This window comes from Oxyura jamaicensis, chromosome 5 (assembly GCF_011077185.1).
Source record: "Oxyura jamaicensis isolate SHBP4307 breed ruddy duck chromosome 5, BPBGC_Ojam_1.0, whole genome shotgun sequence".
NCBI classification, from domain to species: Eukaryota; Metazoa; Chordata; class Aves; order Anseriformes; family Anatidae; genus Oxyura; species Oxyura jamaicensis.
The window spans coordinates 28,710,753-28,737,949 of NC_048897.1; the positions used below are offsets into that span (position 1 = coordinate 28,710,753).

The 27,197-nt window shown below is 63.4% G+C and overlaps 4 protein-coding genes across 6 annotated transcripts; 3 read left to right on the plus strand and 1 right to left on the minus strand.

The window, feature by feature from the left end:
- Positions 1 to 49: 49 nt before the first annotated feature.
- On the plus strand, positions 50 to 5,032 carry CD6 (CD6 molecule). Its single transcript, XM_035327574.1, is given in 14 exon segments — positions 50 to 148; positions 1,807 to 1,878; positions 1,953 to 2,279; positions 2,391 to 2,699; positions 2,789 to 3,088; positions 3,177 to 3,245; positions 3,383 to 3,523; positions 3,608 to 3,727; positions 3,805 to 3,915; positions 3,991 to 4,086; positions 4,197 to 4,309; positions 4,311 to 4,482; positions 4,698 to 4,862; positions 4,944 to 5,032. Coding segments are annotated over 14 exon segments (2,139 nt in total). The 5' UTR covers positions 50 to 93.
- Positions 4,306 to 12,877, plus strand: CD5 (CD5 molecule). The gene is made up of 11 exons (XM_035326646.1): positions 4,306 to 4,400; positions 7,933 to 8,184; positions 9,187 to 9,225; positions 9,640 to 9,915; positions 9,991 to 10,053; positions 10,150 to 10,449; positions 11,149 to 11,433; positions 11,516 to 11,647; positions 12,080 to 12,133; positions 12,410 to 12,532; positions 12,647 to 12,877. The coding sequence occupies exons 2-11, from the start codon at positions 8,133 to 8,135 to the stop codon at positions 12,730 to 12,732; spliced, it is 1,410 nt and encodes a 469-aa protein (XP_035182537.1). The 5' UTR covers positions 4,306 to 4,400; positions 7,933 to 8,132; the 3' UTR covers positions 12,733 to 12,877.
- Positions 12,878 to 13,812: 935 nt separating this feature from the next.
- Positions 13,813 to 18,039, minus strand: VPS37C (VPS37C subunit of ESCRT-I). 3 transcript variants are annotated; one of them, XM_035326660.1, is made up of 5 exons: positions 17,865 to 18,039; positions 16,581 to 16,696; positions 16,332 to 16,503; positions 15,767 to 15,849; positions 13,813 to 15,503 (listed from the first exon to the last, which is right to left on the minus strand). In XM_035326660.1, the coding sequence occupies exons 2-5, from the start codon at positions 16,671 to 16,673 to the stop codon at positions 14,772 to 14,774; spliced, it is 1,080 nt and encodes a 359-aa protein (XP_035182551.1). In that variant the 5' UTR covers positions 16,674 to 16,696; positions 17,865 to 18,039; the 3' UTR covers positions 13,813 to 14,771. The 3 variants fall into 3 exon arrangements, with proteins under 3 accessions (XP_035182551.1, XP_035182552.1, XP_035182550.1); XM_035326661.1 differs by lacking the exon at positions 17,865 to 18,039 and adding an exon at positions 16,999 to 17,205; XM_035326659.1 differs by lacking the exon at positions 17,865 to 18,039 and adding an exon at positions 17,003 to 17,204.
- Positions 18,040 to 22,440: 4,401 nt separating this feature from the next.
- LOC118167785 (pepsin A-like) lies at positions 22,441 to 27,138 on the plus strand. Its single transcript, XM_035327575.1, has 9 exons — positions 22,441 to 22,493; positions 22,942 to 23,098; positions 23,243 to 23,360; positions 24,085 to 24,203; positions 25,146 to 25,345; positions 25,428 to 25,544; positions 25,878 to 26,022; positions 26,329 to 26,427; positions 26,977 to 27,138. The coding sequence occupies exons 1-9, from the start codon at positions 22,441 to 22,443 to the stop codon at positions 27,136 to 27,138; spliced, it is 1,170 nt and encodes a 389-aa protein (XP_035183466.1).
- The last annotated feature ends 59 nt before the right edge of the window (positions 27,139 to 27,197 follow it).

Below are 27,197 nucleotides of genomic sequence, written 5' to 3' on the forward strand. Positions count from 1 at the left end.
CAGCGGCATGGGGCCGCGTCCCAGCCACGTCCCCGGCGCTGAGCACGGCAGCGGGAAGGGGGCTGCCATGGGGCTGCCCGGCGGCCGGTGAGGATGGAGGTGCTGTGCCTGCTCGTGGCGGCTCTCTGTGCCGCGGCTCCCGGACCAGGTATGGCACCGTCCCCGGCCTCTCCCCCAGCCTCCTCTGCTTGCCGGGGATGTCACCAGCATCGCTTCGGGCTCGGTGTGGAGCGAGGATGCTCTGCAGACGTGGCCTCCTTTCCCTCCATGCGGTGGTTGGCAGGGTCCGACCCTCACCTCACCTCGCTGCGTCCCTGCTTGGGGCCTGTTGAGCTCAGGAACCCCAGAGGTGCCCCCTGGGCTGTCCTGTCCCTGCTCCCCCCGAGCAGAGGATGGCGTGGGCAGGACCCCGACCTGCTCTGGCAAGGGGCTGCGTGGCTGCTGCACTGCTCCCCAGAGTATTTCTCCAGCGATTTTATGGGCGCCTGCGCACCTCAGCAGCCCCCAAGGTGGCACTGGGGGGGCTCACCCCTCAGCTGCTTGGCTCGAGGTTGCTTCCCCTGCTCTGCCCCACCACAGGGACCCCCAGGCCCCCTCCTGAGTCCCCCCACTGCTGTCAGGTAGGTGAAACGCTTTGCCATCGGCATGCCTGTTCCCTGCAGGCGCAAGCCAAAAGGCTCCCATCCTGCCCTATCCCATCACCGGCCGCCACTTTTGGAGCAGATTTTGAGCTCCTGTAGGGCTTGGGGTGGTTTCACACCTGAAATGGCTGCCAAGAGCAGCCGCCAGCCCTGCTGCTGGTCGATCTGTGACCGATGGTCAGAGCCCGCGCCCCGGCTGACGGCTCCCACTCCCCCGTCCTGCCCCGTCCAGGGGCTGCGGGCTGGGGTCCCCGTGGAGCAGCAGCCTGAGCCGTGCCCAGCTCACAGGGAAAACTTTTTCTTTTGCACAAGACTGTTGCTTCGCAGATGATGGGAATGCAGCGTGTTGTTTCCTGTGGAGGATCGCTGAGCGAAGGTGAAAGCAAGGCTTTACCACCACCGCAGGCTGATGCGCTGCAAAAAGTGCCCTTGTTTTTGTAAGAAACCATCTCTGCAATAGCTGCTCCTCTTCCTGAGCTGGGGAGCGAGGCCCGAGGCTGCGAGCTTGCAGCCCGCTATTTACGGCGGAGGCGGAACAGATTTTGCCAGCAGCATGTGCACGGTGCCTTGCACGCCGCAGTTTGCCCTCGCAGCCTTCTGCCCGTGATGCCCAGGCAGCGCCGACTGCCCCGGCTGGGCCTGGACGGGCAGGGGGGGCCGTGCTGGGGGGCTCCCCCAGCGCAGCCCTGGGTGGTGTCCCCCTGCAGCGGGGGGCTGATGTGTCGCCGCAGAGGCTGGGTTTTAGCAGCGCCAGAGCCGTTCCTGCATGGGCCTCAGCGGGCCCCCATTTTGTGGCAGCCTCTGGGTGCCATTTTGTGCATCCTTCCCCAGCACGGCTCCACGCGCTGGGGGGCCGAGGCGTGCGCCCCCGCACCCTCTCCAGGTGTCCCCACACGGGGCTCGGGCAGCCTGGGGGCTCTGAGGGTGAATGGGGGACGTCGGTGGTGGACGCGGGGGCACGTCGTGGCCAGGGGTGTGATGGCTCTGGCTGTGTGTCTGTCTGTCGGCACAGCTGGCCGGCCGTGCCGTCTTTCAGCTGCATCTCCCAGGCCGCCTCCCGCCCGGTGCCCGTGGTGGGGACACGGCTGGGGCGAGGGCACGGGGAGGGAGGACAGGGCCGGGGGCTCCCGGAGCTCAGCCCCGAACCTCTGACCCCTCCACACAGCCCCGGCGGAGCCAAGGGGGGCCCCCACCAGGGCAAAGAGCGGCGCGGCTGGGAATGCTTCAGTGGAACCAGGTGAGAGCGGGTGTCCTGGGGGGGGCAGCCAGAACCAGGGCCCCTCCGACACCCTCCACCCGTGCCGTCCGCAGGTCCCCCCGGCGAGGCCGTGCTGCGCCTGGCTGGCGGCAGCGACCGCTGCGAGGGCACGGTGCAGGTGCTGCAGGGGGGCCGCTGGCTGCCCGTGTGCCGGCGGTCCTGGCACGCCGCAGCCTCCCAGGAGCTGTGCCGCCGCCTGCACTGCGGGGATGCCGAGGAGGACGCCACGCCGCTGAGCCTGCCGGGGGAAGGGGACAGCACTGACGGCTGCCCGGTGGCCATGGCCAACTGCAGCGGCTGGGAGCTGGAGCCGTGCTGGCTGCGCTTGGCCACCGAGCCAGGCTGCTGCGCCGCGGGGCCGGCTCGCGTCACCTGCATGGGTAAGAGCTGCCAGGGCATACTGGTGCCAGGACGAGCCGGTGGCCACCACCGCACCCTCCCGGCGCGTGGGGGCTCCTGGCGGTGCCAGCAGCGCGCCTCCATCCTGACAGGTGCCCCAGCACTGCGGCTGGCGGGCGGCCGGAGCCGCTGCGAGGGCCGCGTGGAGCTGCGGCAGGAGGGCGTCTGGGGCACGGTGTGCGACGACGGCTGGGACCTGGCCGATGCTGCGGTGGTGTGCCGGCAGCTGGGCTGCGGCTGGGCCCTGCACGCCCGCGGCGATGCCTCCTTCGGCAGGGGCAGCGGGGCCATCCTGCGGGATGAGGTGAGCTGCGGCGGGCACGAGGAGCGGCTCTGGGAGTGCCCGGCCACGGGAGAGCACGACTGCCACCACAAAGAGGACGCCGGCGTGGTGTGCTCCGGTGGGTCCCCGCGCCATGCTGCGGCCACGTGTCCCCGGGGGATGGGGGCAGCCCCGGGCAGACGCCCCCACTGAGCGCCCTCCCCGCAGAGCACCAGGAGTGGCGGCTCTCCGGGGGCCGTGACGGCTGCGCGGGGCGCGTGGAGGTGTTTTTCCGTGGGACGTGGAGCACGGTGTGCGACAACTCCTGGTACCAGGTGGAGGCAGGCGTGCTGTGCCACACGCTGGGCTGCGGGGAGCCCCTGGAGCGGCCGTCCTTCCCCCACACGCTGCCCACCAAGATGCTCTATGTGTGCTCGAGCTGGCAGCCCTCGCTGGCGTACTGCCTCTGGACCTACAACAAGTCGGCGCCTTGCCATCAGTCCCGCGCGGCCGGCGTGGTCTGCAACGGTACGGGACCCCCGGCGCTGCAGGGTGGGGTCCCTGCTGGTGACAGCCCCAGCAGGGGGGCTGCAGCCTCTCCCCTCCCCTCCTGCAGGCTCCCAGGGCTTGCAGACACCAGCCCCGACAGTGACGGTGACACCGAGCAGCATCACGGTGCTCAGCAGTGAGTTCCCCACACCGTGGGTCGGGGGGGGGGGGGGGGGTGTTAATGGGGCTGCAGCCTCCCCCGGTTCTGGGGGGGAGCCGGGGGGTGGGAGGGCATTACTGGGCATCTCAGCCTGTGTCTGTTCTCTGCCCCAGCTGAGGAGGGCTCTGTGGCTGGGGACACGCGGTCCCTCCTGCACGTGCCCCTCTTCATCCCGTGCCTGGTCCTGGCGGCACTGCTCCTGCTCACCCTGCTGGCCTTCACCACCGCTCTGCTCAGGCTGAGGAAGAGGAGTGGTAAGGAGCACCCCCAAGGGTGCGGAGGCTGCAGAGGGGCGATGTCCTCCAGCTGCAGCCCAAGCACCCCCTCCGTCCCCGCAGCCCTCACCGTGTGCCCCCCTGGGCCGGTCCTGGTGAGCAACAGCACCCAGGGCCCCGACGTGCCCTCTGGGACCTGCAAGAACTACAGGGAGATGCCCCCCAGCCTCCCCAAGGAACCAGGTGGGTCTGGCGGCCGCCTGCCCCGTTAGCCCCCGTTAACCCCCGTTAGCCCCCATCAGCCCCATCTTGCCCCACAGCCCCTTCGCCCGTGACCCATCCCGCTGCCAAGGGCTCTGACTCCTCCGACTCCGACTACGAACACTACGACTTCAGCACCCGGCCGCCCGTGGCCCTCTCCACCTTCTACAGTGAGCCCCCCCCAGCAGCCCCCTGCCGCCCCGGGTCCCCCCTGCTGACCGGGTCCCCCCCCTGCCCTCCCGCAGACTCGCTGCGCCGGCGGCCGGGCGAGCAGCAGCCGGGCGAGCAGCTGCTCCCGTTGGTGCCCAGCCAGGACGGGATGGAGCCGTTCCCTGCAGAAGGTGTGCCAGCCCCCGTCCCTCTGTCCCGCAGCACCGTCCGTCTGCCTGCCCGTGGGGGGGCGAGCGGTGTGGCCCCGGTCCCCGGGTGACATACGGCCCGTGCCCTGCAGTGCCAGCGACGATGCTGTGTTCCCCGCCGTGGGGCAGGGCAAAGAGCTTGTCCTCCTCCTCCTCCTCTTCCTCCTCCATGGAGCCCTACTGCAACGAGAGCGCGCCCCCCCTGCATGCCTGGCCCTGCCCGCAGCCCCCGGCCTACAGCCCCCCCCAGCAGGCAGCACCCACAGCCCCCGGCTGCACCCTACAGCCATGCACCGGTGAGCACGGGCAGCGGGCTGCAAGGGGACAGGGATGGCAGCAGGGATGGATGGGGACAGCCCCCGGGGTGGGAATGGGGAGGTGAGACCCCCCCAGGGATGGGAATGGGGAGGTGAGACCCCCCCAGGGATGGGAATGGGGCTGGGGACAGCCCCTGGTGAGGGATTGGGGATGGTAAGACCCCAAGGATGGGATCAAGGGTGGGGACAGTCCTGGGAAGGGCCACATGGGTGCAGGGACTCCAGGGGGTGGCAGCAGGGATGGGAGGTGCCAGCGTGCACCCCTGCCTCCCCCAGTGCCCCCAGCCATGCCCTGCCTGCCCGACCCAGCACTCGCCCAGCCCCAGGTACCGGTGCCTCCAGCAGCCGCCGACCCCGCAGACAGCTCCAGCACCTCCTCGGGGGAGTGGTATGAGAACGTGCAGGGCACAGAGCCGCCAGGGTACCCATCCCCACACCACGGTGAGGACCCCGTGCTGGCTGGGCTCCTGCCCCCAGCCTCCCCCCACGGCCCCGCTCTGCCTGACGGGCTCATCCCCGCAGGCTGGCCGGCTCCGTCCTGCCCCCCGGCGCAGGACCCCAACTCCTCTGAGAGCAGCGACTACGATGACATCCAGAGCTCTGGCTGCTGAGAACGGGGATGGGCAGCACTGGGCGGTGGGCAGGGGGCTGTGGGCACTGCAGAGGACTTGTGACCACGCTGCTTACATCGCCTTGGGACTTCTCCAGCTGCGTCCTCCGTGCTGGGGCACGGGCAGAGGCACAAGGGCTCCCGGGAGGATGCTCGGTGCAGGCTGTGCCAAGCTACCTGCTTCCATTAAAAGCTTTTCCCAGCTTGTCACTGTGTCCCTGGGCCACGGGGACGGCTGCTCAGCGGCCCCGCGGTGAGGCTGGGTCTCCAGATGCTCCCGAGGGCTGCTGTCCCCAACACCCTGCAGCAGAACCCCCCTCCCCAGCCCTCGGTCCTCCCCATCTCGGGCCCCCCTCTCAGGGGTGCGCTGGCCACCGTAGCCAGCCCGGCCCACAGGCAACACCCAGCGATCGCAGTGGGGGCCCCGAGCACCCCAAACACCGCCCTCAGCGCGCGCTCCTTCACGGGGAAGCCAAGCTCCCTGACGCTGCCTGGGGCTCCGACCTGCCGCAGTGGAAAATTTGCCCCCCGCCACATCCTTCAGCTGTTTACCGAGCCGAGCGGCTCTGGCAGCCCAGAACAAAGGGGCCGTGCCGCAACAACGGAGGAAGCACCAAAATAGCAACAAAGCCCCAGACAAAGGGCAGAAGGAGACGAGAGGCGAGAGCGGGGCCGGGAGCAGCACCCGCTGTGGCACGCGGTGCCCGTGGGGTGCCTGGGGCAGGGACGTGGGGCCTGGTGTGCGATCCGTGACAGCGCTGGGCGCCGGGCGGTGCTGCTTTCACCACCATCAGCACGACGGCGGCGTGCGGGCAGCCAGCAGGCTGCTCCCTGCCCATCAGCAGGCTTCTCACGGGCAGGGAGCGCATCAGCACGTCCCATCGCTCTCCCCCGGCCCCTCCAGAAAGATACCGCAGCCGTCAGCTGCCGCAGCACGCCGATGGTGCCGAGCTGGCTCGCGCTGCCGGCAGCTCGCGGGGATGCTGAGAGCTGCAGCTCCCCGGGAGGAGGGGAGGGCTGGACCCCAGCGCCCGCCCAGTTTGGCACCCTCGGGGATGTGGCACGAGGCCTCCCCGGGCTCCCTGTGAGGCCGGCTGGGGTTACAGGTGCCACCGGGGCTGGCTCGGAGCGTGGCAGAGACCATTTGGCTTTCCAGGTGGTGAAACCCGGCTGAAGAGCCAGGAGCTGGACAGCTGAATGCACACGGGAACATGGCCAAGGGCAGCGATGGGCATCCCCGGCATGGTGTCGGGGGGAATTTGCTGAAATTGTTATTTTCCATCAAGCCAAAACGTTGCTCAGGCTTTTGAAAGCCTGTGGTAACCATGGAAAGATCCGCGGTGCACAGCAGCGTGAGTTCACCCTTTTTTACTCTAAAGGAAACAGGAGGGGGTGAAAAATGGGGCAAAGCCTTCTTTGCACACATCCTTCTCCAGAAACGTATGTGGAGCAGCCGGCCAGGCTGGGCCCGCTCCCACCACGGCCGTGCCTTCCCCTTGCAGCCCACGGGGACAGGGAAAAAAACCGATGCTGGCCGAGCTCAGCAGGAGCTGGGGGTCCCCACCTGGCCAAGGGGACCCCTCGGCCGTGAGCAGAGCGCGGAGCAGGGCTCAGAGCATCGCCCGCCTGCCCCGAGCCTCTCTGCGCGGCAGCCTGCGGCCGCCCCAGCGAGCTTCCTCTTGAGTCATGGAACATCTTCAGCCCGGAGGCAGCTCGGAGGCAGGAAACTCCCAGGGGAGCCGAGGCCCCACTCTGGGGCTGGGGCTGGAGCAGGGTCTTGGGGTGGGGGAAGCCCCACGGGAGCGGGGTGCCCTGGGGCTGCGGGGCGTGGGGTGGGCACGGGGCACAGCAGGAGGCGGCAGCGGAGCTCTGGCTGGCCCATGGCCCCGCCGTTTATCAGGAACCCCACCGGGTCAATGGCAAACCTTCGTCAGCACGCATGACCTGGATTCAGGGGAATTAATTAGGGCGCAATCAATCAGCGCCTCTCCCGTCCCCTGCCTGTCACCGCTGGCACCCACGTGCCTCGCAGGGACACGCGGTGTCCCCAGGACGCCCGCAGGAGGGACGAGCAGGGCTGGTGCCAGCGCCGGGGTGCTCCAGGCACACGGTGACGCGGTGTGGCTCGGCGGGGCTCGGCGCTGCACGTTTCCTGCCCCGGCGCAGCGATGCTCGCCCCGACCGGCGACCACAGGCGATGGTGAGGCTGCCGGCACAGAGGCGAGGCGAGCCCGGGCGGCCGAGGGAGGCAGCCCCCGGCGCGGGGCGGCTAGTGGTGGCAGGAAGCGAAGCCTCCTGAGAGCGGCCGCAGGGCTCCCCGCTGCAGCGAGGGTGGGATCCGGCCCCTGTGAGCACCCGGGCTGTTGGGTTTAGTGGCCACCACTGCTTTGCTCTGCTGAAATCCAGCGTGCGGGCTCACAGAATGGCTCTGAGCTGCTTGTTGAGGCCAGTTTCGGCCAGTGGCTGCAGCTCCAGGCACTTGGGGACACCCAGGACCCCCTCGGCTTCCCTTTGGGTGCCAGCTCCGGCACCCCAGGGTCCGTCTCGGCCACACTGCCCGCAGCTTTGTGGGGGCCCGAGGGAGAGCTGGGGTCCCCCTCGCCCCCCAGGGCTGGGCACATCCGCCCCACCGAGGAGATGGGGGGGCAGACAGGGGAACCCTTGCTGGGGATGGTGATGGGGGGATGGGAACATGGATGGAATGGGTTGGGATGGGTTGGGATGGGAGTGAGGATGGAGACATGGATGGAGAAGGGATGGGGATGGGAGAGGAATATGATGGGGATTGGCTGGGAACGAGGATGGGGATGGGATGGGATGGGATGGGGATGAGGACATGGGTGGGGATGGGGTGTGGATGCAGATGAAGTTGAGCCTCTCAGTTTCTCTCTGGTTCTGCAGGACCCGGCGAGGCAGATGGCAGGTTGTGACTTCAAACGAGCGAGACGTGACGCAGAAAACCACAGAGGGAGGAAAAACAGCCTGTTCCTCCCCGTCCCCCCCTCATCTCCCTTCCCCGGCCTGGGTACAGAGGCGTTGGTGCCCCGTGCTCAGCCGCCAGCGCTGGGGAGGAGGAGGAGGAGGAGGCAGCCAGCGGCCCCATGGCAGCCTGGCCGCCCGCCCTGCGCCTGCTGCTCGCGCTGGGGACATGGGGTGAGTACGGCAGGGCTGGGCCCGGGGGGTCGGGTGGTGCTGGGCGCCCACCGCGTGCACCGCACCGTCCCTGCAGCGCCGACACCTCGGGCAGCGGGCGGGGGAAACCCAGCCTGGCCAGAACCCCAAGATAACACGGAGCCCGTGGTGCAACCCCGCTGCTGGGCAGGGCGCAGGGGCTTGGTCCCGTGCCTTGTGCTGGGGTCACCATTGCCTCTCCCCTGGTTCACCCCCTTGGCAGGGTCCCCGCGCCCTCCCTGCGCACCCCCTGAACATGGCGCTGCGGGGGACAGGGACAGGCAAGGGGGCTGGCCGAGCACAAGGCCACAGTGCCGCCGCGCTGCCGCTGGGGCTTTGGTAGATGAAATGAGAGCGCAGCCCCAGCGGGTGCCAGTCCCCCAAACCCCAGTGTCCCTGGTGCCGGGCGCCCACCCGGGTGCCACCAGGCTCACGGATCACCATCTCCTCCCGGAGCAGCCCCCGGCAGGGCGCGGGCTGCCCCAGCCCCCAGCAGCCGCCCCGTCCTTGTCCCACAGCCCCTCGGCCGCCCCGCGGGGTCCTGGCGGCGGTGCTCAGCTCACCGCAGGGGCGCTGCCACCATCCCTGCCTGCTTGGCCTGGGCTTCCTACCAGCAAGGACGGTAGCTAGTTAGCTGCAATTAGCAGGTGTGCTTCTCTTTTTTTTTTTTTTCAGCAGCAATCATCCACCAGCACGCTGTGGCTGGTTGCGTGAGGCTGCTTGTAGCTAATGAAAGGTAGGGAGGAGTAGGGGTGAGGGCAAATTCACTGAGAAAGCCGGAAAATGCTCTTTTATTGCCAAGAAAAACCAGCAGCCTATGGGGTCCGTGCCCCCCAACCTCCCCGCTTGTGGCAAGGCTGGCCAGAGCCCCCGGAATCACCTTTCTCCTCCGAAGCACCTGGTGCCAGGTGGTGAGCTGGGGACGCTGCTCATGGTGGGGGCGCCGGGTGCAGGCGCAGCTGATCCCATCCCCTTCTCTTGCAGCAATCTGCAGCCACGGAGGAGCAGCCCTGGGCCCTACAGGTGAGCATGAGCGGGGGGAGCAGCTCCCCGGGACCGCCTGGGGCTTGTTAGCACGGTGACCGTCGGACCGGACCAGCGCCCGCTGCATTTTGGCGGCTCCAGCCCCACGGCTCCGGCTTTGGGGCTGCGGAACCCGCTCGGTCCCACGAGGCCAGCAGCGGTGTGTGGTGCCCGGTGTCAGAGTGTGGTACAGGGTCCCGGGGCATTCATGGCTGCTGCCCGTGCCCCCCGTGCCCCATTTCCCCTGTGCACCCCGAGCAAGCCCCGTTTCCTTCCTGCCCCATGCTGCCAGCAGCCCCGGCTGCAGCAGCGGTGCTGAGCCTCACTGCAGCACCGAGCCAGACCCGGCTGGAAAACCGTCTGGGGGCTGTGGGGAGGGGAGGAAAGCCCCTCATGCCTCTGCTCTCCCCGCAGCCCCCCTCCTGCGGCTCACCGGTGGCAGCTGCCGCTGTGCCGGGAAGCTGGAGGTGGACATGGGGAGAGGCTGGAGCCCCGTGTGCTGGGACGTGGGGAAGCGGGCCACGGCCAGCATCTGCCAGCAGCTGGGCTGTGGCCCCCCCGCTGCCGCCGGCCACTTTGTGGTGGACAGCAACAAGGAGCCACGGGTGCAGGCGGTGCGGTGCGCTGGGATGGACAAGTGCCGCTGGCAGCCGGCTAACTGCAGCAGCCACGCCGCCTTCGCCTGCAGTGGTGAGCATCATGCCCCCCCCCCCAGGCCCCCTGTGCCCCCGCTGCCCCTACCTGTCGCCTCCCTTCTCGTTTCAGAGCCGGCGACCACCACCACCAAGCCTCCACCTCCGCCACCGACCACCAGCCCGGAGCCCACCGGTGAGAACCCCGCTGCCCGTGCAGCGTGGCTGCTGGGGGCTTTGGGGAGCCAAAGTCCTGCCTGCGGTGACCGTGATCTCCCTGTTCCCTCTCCAGGCCCCCCCAGGCTGCGGCTGGTGGACAGCAACTTCAGCTGCTCGGGCTTTGTGGAGCTCCACGTGCGGGGGTGGTGGGGGGCCGTGGCGAGCAGCCCGGGCAATTGGATGGAGCTGGCTGCCCGCATCTGCAGCACGCTTGGCTGCGGCAGCCCCATCGACAGCCCCGCGGCCCCGCAGAGGAGCCAGCTCCTCGTGAAGTGGGAGGCAGTGGAGCCGTGCAGCAGCCCCGAGCTCCTCGACTGCTTCAACAGGACCCGAGACGGGCGCGGGAGAAAGCCCGCCTTCCTCACCTGCTCAGGTGAGCGGCGCACCGGGGGTTGCTGTGTGTGGGGGGGCTGTGGATACTGCTCCCCTTTGGCATGGAGGAGGTGGGCATGGGGAGCTGGGAGCACCCATGGGTGGCCGTGGTGCCCCTTCCACCCCTCACGTTGCCGTCCACCCACTGCCGCTCTTCCTCTTCTGTGTGTGAAGACAAAACAGGAAATCTCCCGTGCGCGCTGGGTTCCTGGAAACTGCACCCCCAGACCCTGCTTTGAGCCTACAAGCGGGAAAAGCTGGGGAGCCAGCACCCTGAAACACAACGCGTGCAAGGGAGGAGGGCATCGGGCTCTGGCACGCTCTCATCCATGCCCGCTTTGTGTTTTCTGCAAGCGCGGTGGGGGAAGCCTGCAGGCAGCTCACGGCTCCCCGCCGAGCAGCCCCTTGCTCGCGCCAAGGCCAGCGGAGCCAAGCCCCGGGGCGAGCGGCAGGCTCGTTCCAAGCCTTTCCATCTGCTCGGGCTTTGAAGCCAGACCGCGGGGTCTGGGGGCTTAGTGGGAGGAAGCGCAGCAGCTGCCAGAGGGGGTTTCACGGCTGCGCTTGGCACGGGGACGGTTCCGAGCCCCTCGACGTCTCTGCCACTGCTTGTGCGAGCCCTCGATGCCCACGGCACGAGGGGAAGGGAGAGGCGGGCGCGGCGACCATCCCGGCACTCGGCCACCAGGTCTCTCTCCCGCAGGTTCCCAGCCGCAGGCGGTGCGGAGGCTGGCGGGTGGCCCCACGCCCTGCGAGGGGGACATCGAGGTGTTCCAGCAGGGCCGCTGGACGGTGCTGTGCGACCATCGGGCGCAGCGCAACGAGTGGGGCCGGCAGCTGTGCAGGGAGCTGCGCTGCGGCAACCTCTCCTCCAGCACCGCGGTCTGGGAGCCGCCTTCCATGGGGGTCAGCTGCAGCGCCCGCCACCTGCACCTCTGCCTGGACAGCCCCGGGCCACTCCGCTCCTGCCCCCGCACCCGAGTCGTGTGTAAGTGGCCAGCAGCTCCCCGCGGAGCTCTCCCAGCCCCGGCAGGTGCCGGCCCTGCGCGGTGACATCCGTCCTCTCACAGGCCAGGACTCGAAGCCGCGTCCCGCCGGCGTAGCAGCGGGCACCGTGGCGAGCATCTGCCTGGCCCTGCTCCTCTTCGGCATCCTCCTGCTTATCTGCGGCCCTCCCGCCTACAGGTGGCTGATGAAGAAAAGTAGGTGGCGAGCTCCCCGTTCCTCCCCAGCCCGTCCCCACGTCCCCCCAGCACCTCCGGTCTGTGCCCGCCCCGATGCCCGTGGGATCCCCGTCTCCAGCGCTTTCCCTGTCTCGCCCAGGGTTTGGGGCCACGCGCGCGCTGCTCCCCACCTCCCCAGCCGGGTGCCACCACGGGACGCCAGTGCCACAACCCCTGTCCCCATTGTCCCTCTGCTGTCCCACGTGGCACCGGCGGGAGGATTAGGTGCACAAAGGAGCCTTTCATGAGGCGGGCAGCGGGTCCCGGGGGGATTACCGGTGGGGGGATTATTCAGCGCGGCAGATGGGGCCCGCGGGGGGCCGGCAGACGGAGGAAAAGAAGCTGGCGGCAGAGCAAGCCGGCGGCTCCTCGGGGAGAGGCGCCGGGCCCCACCGCCTCCCTTCCATGCAGTCTCCAAGAAGAAGCAGCGGCAGTGGATCGGCCCCACGGGGCTCAACCAGAACGGTGAGCGGCAGCAGCCCGGGGGCGGCGGGCAGGGAGCGGGGTTTTGGGCCGGGGCACGGCGACGGCGGCGGAGGTGTGAACGGGCTCTCGCTTCCTGCCGCCGCGTTGACTCACCGGTGCGGCGTTGACTCAGCCGGGCTCGCCACGGGCGGCGAGCGGCTCCCGCTCTTACTCAGCCCTCGGGAGGGGGCCGGGGCGTGCGCCCGCCTGGCGGGGAGGGGGTGCTCGAACAACCCCGCGCACCTTGCCACCAGCCTGAGCCGCCCTGCCTTGCAGTCTCCTTCCACCGCAACAGCACCGTCACCCTGAGGCCGCGGGCGGACGGGCAGAGGGCGCAGGGGGGGGACAACGACTACGCTCAGCCCCCCCAGAAGAGCTCCTACCTGTCGGCATACACAGGTGAGGCGTGGGAGGGGGGACAGCTCGGTGACGCTGGGCGAGGGGCTGCCTGGGGCTGCCGGCCCCCTCTCGAGCCCCAGTAGGGAGCTGTGCCCTGCTCGGTTCCCTCCGCAGCCCTGGAAGGCGCAGCGCGATCTTCCAACCCTCCGGACAACTCCTCTGACAGCGACTACGACCTGCAGTCTGCCCGCAGGCTGTGACCCTGACAGGTAGGGGCGGCCCAGCTGCGGCTACTCAAATTTTGGCAAACCACCTTGCTTCCTGCCCTCCCTCCTCGCCCTGCAGACTGAGGTGGGATTCAGCACATGGAGAGAGGTAAAGCATGAGCTGAACAGAGCTGGCGGAAGAGAAGACAGATGCCTGTGCTGGAAGCCCCCTGCGTCCCCCCGCGGCGTGGCAGAGCTTGTCCTGCTCACAGGGACGCGGTCGCTCGTGGGGAGACCTTGCCGCTCACCGTGTCCCTGCCAGAGCCGGAGCTGAACCTGCCTGCGCCCCTCGCCGCCCGCTGCGCTCCCCCCAGGCCGAGCAGTGCTCAGCTCTGACCCCCCGCCCGGCTTTGGGGTGCCTCAGCACCCCGCTAACTGAGCGCCCTTCCGAGAAAGCTTCCTCAACCGTGCCCTCTCGCTTCGGGGCCTCCCGCCTGGGAAAGTGCGAGGCGGGGGCTTTTTAAGCTATTCGTATGAGTCTGAAAGGCAGCTGGGTTGCAGCAGGCTTCGCACGCGCACCGAGAACGGAGCAGCCGCGCTCACGGCAGCTCGGAGGGGGGTTGCCGGCCTCTCCACCTCGAAACCGGGATAACCACGCTCCTCCGCCCCGCAGGGCTGGGCTGAAAGGCTGCGCACAGGGCTCCGTCGGCGGGGCGCTGCACCCTGCCAGCGGGACCACGCACCCCGCTCTGTGGGCCAGGATGCCAAGATGTGAGCTCGGCTGTGCCGGTGCGGGACAGTGTGAGATTTGTGCCCATGTATAAAGCAAAGCGCAGACGCGAGGAGCGCCGGAAGGGTAAAAATGTTGAGAACCAAATCTGGGATATTTAACTAGCAGTGACGGTTGTAATAAAATCATTTTTCTAGTAATTATGGCTTGTTCTCTTCCTTCCACTACCACCCGTGCTGCTCCTCAGAGCAGCAACCTCCCAGCCAGTGAGGGAAAGCACATTGCCGGCACAGGGGAAGAGAGAAATGGTGCCTGGGGCCAGCCGGGCCGATGCGCAGCGCACAGCAATGGGCCCCTTGGGGGAGATGAAAGCAAGAGAGCAGGAAAGACAAATTAGAAGAGGGTCCTGCAAGAGGGTGAAAGCTTTTATTGACAAAATCAAGAGGAAGCTGGTGTAAGGAGGCCAGGACGGCACTAAAAGATCGATAGAAAGTACCACTGGATGCCCTGCCATTTCCGAAAGCAACCACTGCTGTGACCTCACGTGCAATCCATTGAGTTTTATTACTGTAATTAACCACGATACGGAACTACGTCCACCAGACCCCCAAAGCATTCCTTTTTCTAGTCCATTAGTAACTGTTCCTTATAAATAACTTACATGGATACAAGCAGGATTCGTAGGATAAAGTGCTGAGCAAAGCAGATCCCATTTCCATTAGGAGCTGGGGGCACCCCGTTACCTAGTGTTTCCTGAGGAGAGAGGGGAACACAAGGATGGCTGGAGCCGGCAGCACCCCAGAAAACCGCCCCAGTTTTTGCTCCCCAGTGAGCCGTGAGCACCTGGATTGGGCCGAGGGAAACCTGACCTCACAGCCCGTGGGAACACCTCAGGCAGAGCTGGTTCTGAAGTCACCCCACACAGACACACCTCGAGGCCTGGCCCCAGGGGGCTGGCTCGCTGCTTCTCCCTGCTACGACGCATTACGAGTGCAGGCCGGGCTGGCTCTGCCTCTCAGTTCCAGGAGGGCCGTGAGTATTTTGTGTCAGAAATACTGTCAGTGATTCCCACCGTCAGGCTCCCAGCGGGTGCTGTCAGTGCACATCGCTCCCACGTGCCCCACACCAGTACCTCGATGACTGCCTGGATTTTCAAACGGAGCCTGGACAGATGGACTGGGCAGGGCGGCCACTCCAGCCCACCAGCAATCGTCCCAAACCGAACCCAGAGGTGCAGCTGCGACCCCCTGCCACGTCTCTCATCCTACACCATGCTCTCGGCTCGCTCCTTCCTCTTCCTCAGCCCATGATGAGGGAGCAGCAGAGCCCAGGGAGCAGCGGAGCACGCTGCCCGAGTCCCCGTTCAGTAGCCAGGCCAAGCGGGGTGCTGAGGGTTTGGTGGCGGGGGGTACCCAAAGGGAGGCCTCGGGGGGTAGGGAGGCTGCGGGGGGATTGGGAAACTGGGAAGGGGAGGCTGGGTCGGGTAGGGGCACTGCGGCCTCCCTGCCCCGGGGGGTGCGTAGGGAGGGTAGCCGGGTCTGGGCGGCGGAGTGGAGGGCAGAGGGCCCGGAAAGGAGGGGGCGTGTGGCGGGCCCCTGGACGGAGACCAGGAGTAGGCTGGCACAGAGGACGGGGCTCCCGAGGGAGGCCTGGGGTAGCCCGGCACGGAGCTGGCGGCCTGCGCGGGTGGGTAGCCGGCATCCGGAGGCTGGCAGGGAAACGCGGGCTGGGTGCCGGGCTGCGAGGCAGCAACGTGTCCCACGGTGACCGGGGCGCCAGCGAAAGGAGCGGGCGGGAGAGCTCCGTGGGCTGTGGGGCCGACCGGCATGCCTGGGGCCGGGCTGTAGGGCAGAGGGAAGGAAGGTGCCCCCGAGGGGACAGGCTGCGGCTTCGGTGTGTCTGCAGGGGCGTGAGGAGGCAGCTGCTGCTGCTTCGAGTCCCTGCCAGGCTCCGGCGGCGCTGCCGACTTCCGCAGGATCTCTTGCAGCTTCTCCACCCTGACCCGGCGCAAGTGGGACAGCTTCCTCATCACGGAAAACTGCTCGAGAAAGGTCTCCAGGGCCACCTCGCCCTCCAGGAACTTCTCAGCCATTTTCTGCAAGAGAAGACAGCGCTGCATCCCTCGGCAGTTCCTCCCCAAACCCGCTACAGGACAGGATTTCCATCCGTCTCCCGGGTGCACGCAGAGGATCACTGCGCCACACACAAGCAAAGAAAGGGAAATCCAACTTTTTGGAGCAACGATGTCAGACTACAAAGAGATAATCCTTGATTTAAGGGATTAGGCTTGGGAGTGTAAGTGCAAGTCTTTGAGGACTCATCACTGGAATTGCTAATGGATTTAAACCTGAAGCTCACCTCAGACTCCTCCTCGATTTTTTGGCTTTCCACCTGCAGGAGATCCAGCAACATCTGGGGATGCATTGCTGCTGAAAATTTCTCTGAGGAAACAAGCAGCAGAGCAGAACATGGAACACAAACGGGGCAAAAACAGTAGCACACAGCCCTGCCTTACAGAGCCTGTGCTCGTCATCTGTTCCGCAGCTCTGTAACGTGAGACACACGGAACATGAAACAGAAGGAGCTCTCTTCCTCGATGTCACATCTCCGTGCCCAATCTGCGTGCACAAGAGTGCCTTCCTACCTTGGGAAATGTTGATGCAAGGACAAAAACAGAAAGGGGAAGAGCCTTAACCACTGCTGCACTGGGAGGTTTTTTTGCCAAGGCAGCATTCTCAGCCTGGCCCCATGAATTTGACCGGAGAAGAGGGGAACACAGCTTTGATCCGCAGCAGAGTCCTTACTGCCGCCACCCCGAACAAATTTTTCTGCTCGTGCAGGGAGATGCAAACGGGAAGGATGTTGCACTAGCTACAGCCCCTATGACCGTATGAGACGGGGTGCAAGACTCGGAGCCACTCACCCAGTTTCGCCTTCTGCTCCTTACAGCGCTCGGCGAGCTTCTGCAGCTCTTCGTACTTGCGGGAGAGGTGGGAGCGCCCCGTCTCCAGGGGCTCCTGGAACTTCAGGTTCTGCTCGGCCAAGCTGCGGTTAGCGGCGAGCGCCATCTCCCTCTCCAGCTGCAGCTCCTGGACCTGGGGAGGAGACCCGGCAGTCGTGGGGCTGCTGGCGAGGTCCCACGGGCCCAGCCCTCCTGCCGCCTCCTGCCTACCTCCCTCGACTCCAGGGCCAGGCGCTCGATCTCCTCGGCATTTTCCTGCAGCTCCCGGAGCTCCTCCACGCTCCGGTTCTTCAGGGTGTCCATCCTCCCAGGGGAGCTGCGGGCTCCTAGGATGGGGGGAAGGATGTCAAACGAAGAGGAGGCTTTCCAAAGCCCACTGCAAATAGGCACTAATCCTATTACGGGTTTAAAAACAGCTTTGCTGAACTGCTCGGAACAGCTCTGCCGGAGAAGTTCCCCTATGCTACAAGGAAGCACTGAGACAGAGGGCAGAGCGAGAAGGCAAACTGAACATTTCTAACCATTCCTGCTTTGGCAGCTGCCTTTATTTTTATTTTTTTTCCTTTTCACAGCGTGCTCGGAAGGATCACTTACGCCTGCCAGACGTTTTTGTCAAGGAAACACCTACTCACAGCCCCTCGATAGCAGGACGACGTCACAGCGACTCGCAGGCTCCAGCTGGCTCCCGCTGCACCACCCCATTCACAACTCCTGCTCTTCCCGACCTGATTTCCGCACCCTGGACCCGCAACAGCTCACGGATCGCTGCCACCACGCGTCGTCCTGCACCTCGCCAGCTCCTCGCCCCATCTGCCGCGCCTTCCTCCTGCGTGCTCTCCTTCCTGGCTGTGGGGTGGCACCGCTCCCCCCGCTAATGGCTACACACAGCGCTGCTGCTTGGCGTTACGGAGGGGGCCTGATGCAACACGTGGAGGGTTAAACATCGCTGAAATAACGGGAACGGGGGGAAACGGGGGGGAATACAGGGGAAACAGGGGGGAAACAGGGAGGGAATAGGGGGGAAACGGGGGGAATAGCGGGGGAGTAGGGGGGGAATAGGGGGGAAACAGGGAAATTGGGGGAGAATAGGGGGAAATAGGGAGGAATAGGGGGGAAACGGGGGAATGGGGGGAAACGGGGAGGAAATAGGGAGGAATGGGGGGACTAGGGGGAAAATAGGGGGAAAATAGGGGGGAATGGGGGGAAATAGGGGGGAAATGGGAAAATAGGGGGAGAATAGGGGGAAATAGGGGGGAAACAGGGGGGAATAGGGGGAAACAGGCGGGAAACGGGGGGAGAATAGGAGGAAATAGGGGGGAAACAGAGGGAAACGGGGGGCAATAGGGGGAAACGGGGGAAATAATGGCCCTGCCGCACTGCTTGCCTAACTGATTGCAAACAGCCCTGTGCTGCCGGGAAACACTTAGGGACTACCAGGCAATCGCGCCACGGCTTCTAAGACGCAACGACGTACCGGGCCGTACCGGGACGTACCGGGACGCACCGGGCAGCGGGCGGGGACGCCGCCGGTGTCCTACCCGCTCCGCCGGGCGCGGCGCCCCGCGGAGGTCGGCAGCTCAGCGTTAGGGCACGGCCGAGCGAAGCGGCCGCGGGCCGCCCGGTAACGGCCCGGTACCGGCGCCCGGCGCCCCCGGCAGGCGCCGCCGCCGCCGCCGTGCCCCGGCCGCCCCGCGCTTCCGGCTTCCGGCGCGGAGGCGGAAGTGGGCGGTGCCACCGCGCGGGGCGGGGAGCGCCCCCCCCCCGTCAGCCCGGCGGGTGGTACGTCCCGCCGCCGCGATCTTTTTGTGGGGTTGAGGCGGCCGGGGGCGCCCCGGTGCGCTGCTGGGCGAGGGGGGGTGCACGGGGGGCTCGGCCTCGCAGGGGTCCGGCCGGTGTCGCCCGGCTGTTGTGTGGGGTGACCTGGAGTGCTGCTGGGTGTAGTGCCGATAAGACCAGCCCGACGTGAAGTGAAAATAAAGTTTGGAATCACTGAATCACAGAATCATGGAGTGTCCTGAGTCGGAATGGTCCCACAAGGGTCATCGAGTCCGGGTCCTGGCCCCACACAGGTCTACCCAAAAATTCAGACTGTATGACTAAGTGCACAGTCCAAGTGCTTCTTAAATTCAGACAGGCTGGGTGCAGTGACTGCTTCCCTGGGGAGCCTGTTCCTGTGTGCAACCACCCTTTTGGTGAAGAACCTCTTCCTGATGTCTGGCCTAAACCTCCCCTGCCTCAGCTTGACCCCACTCCCGCGGGTCCTGTCACTGGTGATTAAGGAGAATAGGTCGGCGCCTGCCCCTCCGCTCCCCCTCACGAGGAAGCTGTAGGCTGCGATGAGGTCCCCCCTCAGCCTCCTCTTCTCCAGGCTGCACAGGCCCAGTGACCGCAGCCGCTCCTCCCAAGTCTTCCCCTCCAGGCCCTTCCCCATCTTCGTCGCCCTCCTCTGGACACTCTCCAACAGTTTCTCGTCCTTTTTGTGCTGCGGTGCCCAAACTGCACGCGGTGCTCGAGGTGAGGCCGCTCCAGCGCAGAGCAGAGCGGGACGATCCCTTCCCTCGACCGACTGGCAGTGCCGTGCCTGATGCACCCCAGGGTGCGGTTGGCCCTCCTGGCTGCCAGGGCACGCTGCTGGCTCATGTTCAGCTTGCTGTCAACCACGACCCCCAGATCCCTCTCTGCGGGGCTGCTCTCCAGCGTCTCGTTGCCCAGTCTGTACGTACAGCCAGGGGTGCCCCGTCCCAGGTGCAGGACCTGGCACGTGCTCTTGTTAAACCTGATGTGTTGGTGATCGCCCAGCTCTCCAGTCTGTCCAGATCTCTCTGCAAGGCCTTTCCACTCTCAACAGAGTCCACAACTCCTCCCAGTTTAGTGTCATAGTCCGTAGCTTCTTCAGGGGTGAAGGGATGGGGGCAAAGTGAGTGTGGAGAGGCAGCTGGGGGTAAAGGTACTGCAGAGCTGGAGATGGATAGAAATTGGTGGAAGTGCAAGAGAAGAGAGGACAGGGGAGGTGTGATTACAGCGGGCTGGGATACCTCTGCCATGTGCCAGAAAATCATGTTAAAAACAATGTTATTTTCAGGTGGCGTAGCTGGAACCAAGACATAAAAGTAAATCCCTCTCAAATAGAAACACGGAGGTTCCTGAGCAGCGAGGCAAAGGCAGCCCTGATTTGGCCATGCTCTTTGGGAAGCTCTGCAGTTTTCCACACTCCTGCGGGAGCAAACCAGTGTACGGATTACTTTAGGACAGGGAGAAGCCCTGTGCTGCCGGATGAGAGGGGCTCAGGGCGGTGAGGAAGGCGAAAGGGACCGCAGGCGGCCAGGCAAGGTCATGCAGGTACAGCAGAACTGTCTCAGGAAAGGCACCTCTGGTCCTCGTGCACCACGTGAGGCCCGTTGGCTGCTGTATGATAAACATGAGTCATATGGACCCGGATAGGTGCTCTGTGGTCCGATTCGTTCGTAGCGGGGCTGATAACCGGGTCAAGACCCAATGTTACTGCAGGAAAGGGACTTGACATTTCAAAAGGAGATCGATATTTCCAAGGCTTGTTTGAGGAGCAGTCTCCAGCGTCGTGGAAAGGCTGGAGCACGTCCAGCTCACAATTTATATCAAGCTATAAGGACCGAGTAGAGGATAAACAAGGTTGTGTTCCAATTTGTTCTTCGCAATGACGTAAGAAACAGAATGGGGCAGCATGCAGTGCCAATGGTAAAGTGTTCTCCCAGCAATTAAGAGTTTGAAAAATGGGTGTTTTCTGCTTCATGTGGAAGGATGTGCCCATTGCCTGTTTATTCGCCTCCTTAGTTTGTGTCAGAGATGGTTTCAGCTGGTTGTTGTGATATATCGTGAGTGTTTTGGAGTAAAATGGAAACATTCCACTGGAGCTGCTGGTGAGGGAGGACTTGATGAGTGCAGCTGATGGTGCCTGTGGCTCCGTGGGCTCTGAGGTGGAGGGTGGCAATGCAAGACCAGGGAGCAAAGTAACTCAGAATCTGTGCGAGGTTGAAAAAATGTCAAGTGTACAGGAGTTCAACTCAGCAGCCCTGATCCTTTGTCAGATTGCCTTCAGTTTATGGTCTGGCCACGTTCATTTGTGGTTTTGGTTGACTGTCCCTTTGAGCTTAACAGTCATAGGAAGTCTGGGGTGTTTTCCCTGTAGAAGGAAAAAATAAAAATAATAATAAAAAAAATAGTGCTGTGGTTTTTTTTGTTTGTTTTTGTTTTATTTTATTTTTATTTTACTTTTTAATGTGATACTGATTATTTTCAAGACAGTGTTATCTTCCTGAACAGGGAAGGGTTCAGAGAGCAGAAGAGCCTTTCTCAGACTCCCACCCATCTTTTAATTGTGAGTTGATGAGAAAACAGTACTTCGCTCAGCTCTTCTCGGTACCAAGTCACGTATGTACCTCTGGCTATCCATCTGTCAAGCCACAACCCAACCAATTCTCTTCCTGTACTTGCTCTTGTGTAACCAGAGGGCTTCACAAACCGCACGGTTCAGCCACAGACGCTGTGTTGGTTGCCCTCGGCTGGTGACTAGAGCAGATAGCAAGACCTGCCCTCACCACCTGCACATCCTGCCCCTCAACATTACCCCCAGCAATGGAGCTGACATCTCTCGGGCCTGCCGTAATAGTTGTTACTTCAAGTCGCAGGAGCATCAAACCAGACTTTCCTCCTCACAGTCGTCCCTTACAGAAGGGTCGGGAAAGACTGGGAACAGGGACAGGAAAACAAGTTTGCTTCCTTAATCTGCTGTTACCAAGATAAAGTATATATCAGTAAGGTGCTTTTTGTTTTTTTTTCAAGCTGAGCGATTCCAGCTGGCACAGATAAGAGTTCCAGGAATTGATGTATTTTCCTAAACAGAGCAAGGATAGTTCTGCCCAGCACCAGATGCATTTGATAGGGCTGTTCTTGAGCTTTATCAGCAAAGTCCCTTGCCACACAGAGCCTGAACATCCATTTGCAGTCCTGTTTGTCCCGTGGGATGAGCCACATGATAGTTAAAGGCAGTGGAAGTGTTGGTGCCCCATCTTGTGCAATTCCCACTGGGACTTTTTTTGGGCACCTGGCTATCGGGACTGATCTGTGGCGACTGCCTCCAGCCTCGTGGCCATTGCCTTCCTGGCACAGCTGCGCGGGGATGTGTGCATGCACACAGGGATTTAACCCAGGGTTATTTGCCACTCACAGAGGCTTCATCATCCCTCAGAGCCAGGTCTCCTAACCTTCCCGGGCATCCAAGAGCAGGACATCTCCTACCCTGGTTTCCTAGGGGGGACGATGCCTTAGGAGGTGCAGCCTCCTCAGTTGTGTCTTTCCCAGCTGGAAGGTAGCAGCTGCCAAGAGGCACATCGGGAGCAGCCTCTCCTCCCTGGCCATGGCCATGGCAGCAAAGCTCAGGGGTCTGCCCCACATCCTGCCTCTGCACCTTGGCGCCAGGAAGCCCTTCTGCTGTCGGACGGGGTGAATGGCTCCAGCACCGCCATGCAGAGCGGCCTTTCCCTTCCAGTTTCCACAGGGAAGCCCGTTTCCCCCATGACGTCTGGACTGAAACTTGGGACAAAGGTGGGGATTGCTGCAGAGGCTGTTCTCAAACCCGGTGAGATGCCTCCTGGCCTCACGTCTACCTGAGTAACTGCGTGCTTCTGATTCCTTGGGTTTATCTGGTGTCTATGGCATGGGGATGTCCACGCGGGGGATTTCTGGTACCACACCAGAAGAACAATGACCCATAACTGCAACGTGAGGTCCCCATGCTCCATTTCCTCCCTTTGCTCTTAATTAAAATGACCAGAAACACTGTTTTAAGCCTGTCCTGCCCCTTCACAGTCTGCTGTCCATCAGGAAAAGATCTGACCGTGAAATGGTTAGACCTTGAAAGGTGGCGAAGAACGCATTTTTCCTAAAACTTCCTTGAGGACTCTTGGTGGAAAAAACCCTCATTTCTTATCGAGTTTGCCACCCACACGCCAAAAACTTGACGTGTGAGCAAACAGGCAGCAGCCCAGGGGCCTCACCCCCTCCGGCAGCGTTCCTTCGTCTCCCCAAGCTGGCCATGAGGCTGGTCCTGCTCCTCGCTGTGCTGCTGCTCGCCCGCGGCGCCGTCCGGTGAGTGCGGTGGGGTTTGCGGCTCTCCCTCTCTGGGGAGATGCCCGGCTGGCTCCCCACGGCCACGGGGATGCCCAGGAAGGGGTCTGGCGGCTGGGTGCTGGGGGAGACCCGTGCTTGGACCCAAGCCTCCCATGGGCACAGCTATGGAAATATGATTCTATGGGAAGCGTCTAAACTGGACCAACGAAGCGTACCCTGACGGAGCTTGTTGCTTGCTGTTACTTGTTATGGTAGCCACATGTGAGTTCAATTTCAACCATTTTGAAATATAATTTCCAAAATGGCACGTACACCCAAATCCACAAGCTTTCAGGTCCCCGTAACATCTGACTGATGCTGACGGTGCTTGATCTTTTTGGATAAGCCATGCTGCGTGCACTGGCCTATCCTAACATGAGGCCACCCTCTTGTCCCCTGCCCATCTCTGCCACCCCTCGCTGGCCAGGATCCCTCTGAGGAGGACAAAGTCCCTGAGGCACAGGCTGGAGGAGCAGGGCTTGCTGGAGGCCTTCCCAAACATGCTGCCTTCCCGCGCGGGATCCAAGTTCTTCTCCGGCCTTCTGAGTGGTGTCACCACAGAGCCCCTGGAGAACATCATGGATGTGAGTGTGGCCGGAGGGTGCTGTTGATGCCCACAAGTCTGCTCATTTTGGGGGGGCTGTTGAGGAGTCCCAGCCCTAGAAAAGAGGAAATTCTGCTTTCAACAGCACTGCTCCCCTTGAAACCCTCCCTCTCCCCTATGGCAGGCCGAGTACGTCGGCGCCATCTCCATCGGGACGCCGCCCCAGCAGTTCCTCGTGCTCTTCGACACCGGCTCCTCCGACCTGTGGGTGCCCTCCGTGGACTGCTCCAGCCCGGCCTGCGGTGAGCGGTGGGACTTGCTCCGGGCGAGGGCTGGCTGGCATTGTCCGTGCTGTGCCCGTTGCACTGTTGGTGCGGGCAGTCGTGGTGCTGCCGCGCCAGGCAGAGAGCGAGCGGGGAGAAGGCTGAGGCTCTCCCCGAGGAGAGCTGCAGGCTGGGGGAGATGCTTCGCTTCAGAGGCAGCGGGTGCCTTGAGGCAGCCCAGAGGGTGATGAGCGAGGAGATGGGGTGGACGCCAGTGAAGCACGCTGCCCATTTGCTAACTGGAGCTCTGTAGAGACAGCCCGAGGCATGGCTTGGCCCAGGTGCTGCTCGGTGGTCATTTAGCAGTGTGCTAGTTCCGTGCAGCAGTGGGTGCCAGCAGGCTGGAATGGAAACAGCACCTCACATCCGTGTTGTAGAGGAAACAGAAGATCTCCTTTCCTCCGGCAAGAGTAGATATTGCCCAGAGGACAGGGATTTGGCCCATCTTAGGGCCAGTGCGGCCCTTGGAGGTAGGTTCTAGGGCCTGCCCGTGTTGATGGCCTAGGGAGCTCAGGGAATCCTCCTGTGGGTTCGCTCCGCTGCATCTCGTTTACAGCAGCCTTTAGCGGGACTGTCCCATCATGGGCCGGTCGCAGCGTGACACGTCCCCACCACCAGCCCTACCAGCAGCAGCACCTCTGCCTTGGCCCTTCTCTCCGGGGAGGGTCAGCGCCGTGACCTGCCAACCCTTCTGCCCCTGCAGTCAGCCACGAACGCTTCGACCCCAGGCTGTCCGCCACCCACCGGGCCACCGGCCAGCCTGTCTCCATCCAGTACGGCACCGGCAGCATGACCGGGGTCTTGGCCTACGACACCGTACGAGTGAGTCCAGCTCCTGGCACCTGCGGTGCCCAAAGGGGCGATGCGAGGTGGGACAGAAACAGGGCAGAGCCAAAGCTTGATTCCTTCAAGGGGCCGTATCCTGCATATCCAAAGCTTCTTCGCTGTGTCCCCACTTGGTTCTCCAGCCCCGTGCTCTCAGGGCTCTCAGACCTTCTCGCCATTCCCATCAGCTGGACCACAAACACTGCGTGCTGCGGCTGCTTGGAGCAAAGCACATGCTGAGCAGCCTGCGAGCTGCTTTTGAATTGAGTCCCAGTCATCCACTAGTTACTGGCAGCAGGAAAATTAAAAACCCTTCCCTCTGGTGCCAGTGCAAGGTGTCGGCGGGTGAACTGGAGCCTTTCTAGCAAGGGTGCCTTTTGGAGTTGCTGGGTGCTTCTCTGTACAAGTCCTTTAGCCCTGCTGCATAGCCTGAGCTCACTACGAGCCCAGGTAAGGTTCCTGCATGCAGGAAGGCAAATCAAGCCTTGCTTGGACACCGGAACATCGAAATCTTACCTTTTTTCTGGAGCAAGAGCTGAGCACAAGCAGCGCTCTTTGGGGGTTTAATCCAACAATAATCACATCCCAGCCACCGCTGCGTCAATAACAAGCAGAGCAGGACCAGAAGCCTCCCGGCTCCCCTCCAGCCCTGTCCGGCTCCCGGGGAGGACGTGGGGATGCGGCGTGGGGTTTGGTGCCCTCTGCCGCCGGGCAGAGCGGGCAGCTGCTGCCACCAGCCTGGCACAGCCCCGCAGGGCAGGATGGAGCCGAGCGTTGCTTTGTGCGCGCCTCACAGCTCACTGCTGCCGTATCTCAGGGCTCCCAGGCGAGGATGGAGCATGCGGGGAGTGCTCCATAGGATTCCCCACTCTCTTAGGGAGCAAAGCGCGTGTTTTTCCAGAACGCAGCACATCTTGTTCCCTTCTTTTCTCTACCAAGGTTGGAAACATCCAGGTCAGCAACCAGGCCATCGGCCTCAGCAAGAAGGAGCCTGGCTCCTTCCTGACCCACCAGACCTTCGATGGCGTTGTGGGGCTGGCCTTCCCCAGCATCGCCTCTTCTGGGGCCATCCCCATCTTTGACAACATGATGAGCCAGGGCCTGGTGGACAAGGACCTCTTCTCCATCTACCTCAGCTCGTAAGTGGGAACCAGCGGAGCCCCCTCGGTCTGCAACGAGAGAGCTGCTCAGCACGCCTCCGCTGTCCCCTCTTACCTCCAGCAAGAGCAGGACGGGCAGCTTCGTGATGCTCGGAGGCATGGATTCCTCCTGCTTCTCTGGCAGGCTCCGCTGGATCCCTCTCTCTGCCGAAACATACTGGCAAATTGCTGTGGACCGGTAAGCTCTGCTCTGCACAACCCAAAGCTCTTGTAGAAGGGAGAGGTCTGTCACAAACGCCAAACGTTCAGCTTAGAAAATTCACAAAATACAAGGGATGGGGCAGGACCCATGCAAATTCCTCGCACACACGTAGGCAGAAGGCTCTCTGCAGCAGCTCACAGCTTGTGCTTTGCGGCAACTCACGCCCTGGTGGGCAGTGCACCCACACCGATAGGTGGGAGATCACTGCCACCTCCTCCTGCACCTGGAGCACCAGCCGGGAGAAATTCTGCCTCCTGATCGCAGCGGGGCACTCGCTGGGGTGCAGGCAATACTGGGGCTGTTTTCCAGCATCATCATGCGCGGCCGGGTCGTCGCGTGCCCGAGGGGCTGCCAAGCCGTGGTTGACAGCGGCACCACGCTGCTGGCCGGACCCTTCCGAGACGTCGCCGCCATCCAGCGCCACATCGGGGCCTCGGAGTACGCCAGCGGCCAGGTGAGGGCAGGGGGAGAGGAGCCGCGGGGCTGGGACCGGGGCAGGTCCCGCCTTCACTGGTGAGGCTGCCACTTCTCCCTCCTCGTGGAGGCTCCTTCCTTGGAGATCTCCAAACGCCACCAGGACGTGGTCCTGGGCACTTTGCTCTGGATGGACCCAGAGGTGCCTCCAGCCATTCTGTGATTCCGTGGAGGCAGCTCACCCACGGGCCGTACCCACAGCTTTCCTCTTTTCACGTGATGCTCTCTGGAAGCATCGCCCGCGGCGTGCTGCTTTCAGCCCCCGATGCTCCATTTTCCCCTGCAGTACAAGATCAGCTGCAGAGCCAAGAAGAGCTTGCCTGATGTTGTCTTTGTCATCGGGGGAACCAAGTTCCCCGTGCCTGCCACGACTTACATCCAGCAGGTGAGTGCCTGCCAAACAGCCAGCCTGGGGGCAGCTCTTGTTCCCCTGCCCCAGGGCACAAGGGCATAAGTGACGGAGGGCTCGCACCATGTCACCAAGTGCAAAGAGCCTGAGGTTGTCCCAGAGGGCTCCAAAAGCAACAACAGGAATTATAAGGGCCGAGGGGAGCCTGTGTGGGAAGGGGTCAGGAAAGAGCTGCGGCCGCCGAGCGCGGTCAGCAGGGCATGAGGTGGAAGGGAGCAGTGATGCCAGCTCAGTGCTTAGATGCACAGCGTTTATAACTTATTATTACTAATTATTAATAGCTCATTATTATTTAGTTATTTAACTTGCTATTAACTTCTATTAAGTCAGCACTTGCTATTAAACTTCCCTGTGACCACCAGCTGTATTTCAGGGCTTCTCATCTAAGCCCTGGTCCATCTTAATGCTTCTGAAATGCGGACGTTCAGGATTTTAACACATTAAAAGGATCCTGTGCTGCTTCCCGAGCTTTGCAGCCAGCTGAACTGGGGGAATTCAGGCTCACTGTCTGCCCTAAATTTGCAGATTTACCTCGGCTATTGCAAGAGCAACTTTGAGGGCATCGCCATCCCTGCCCAGATCGGGGAGCTCTGGATCCTGGGTGAGGTTTTCCTCCGCCAGTACTACAGTGTTTTTGACAGAGCCCACCGCCGGGTGGGCTTAGCCCCTGCGGTGCAGCAGTGCTGACAGCCCCGGGGACCCCCGCGTCCCCTGCACCGAGCCCGGTGTGCTGGGGGCTTCCGCAA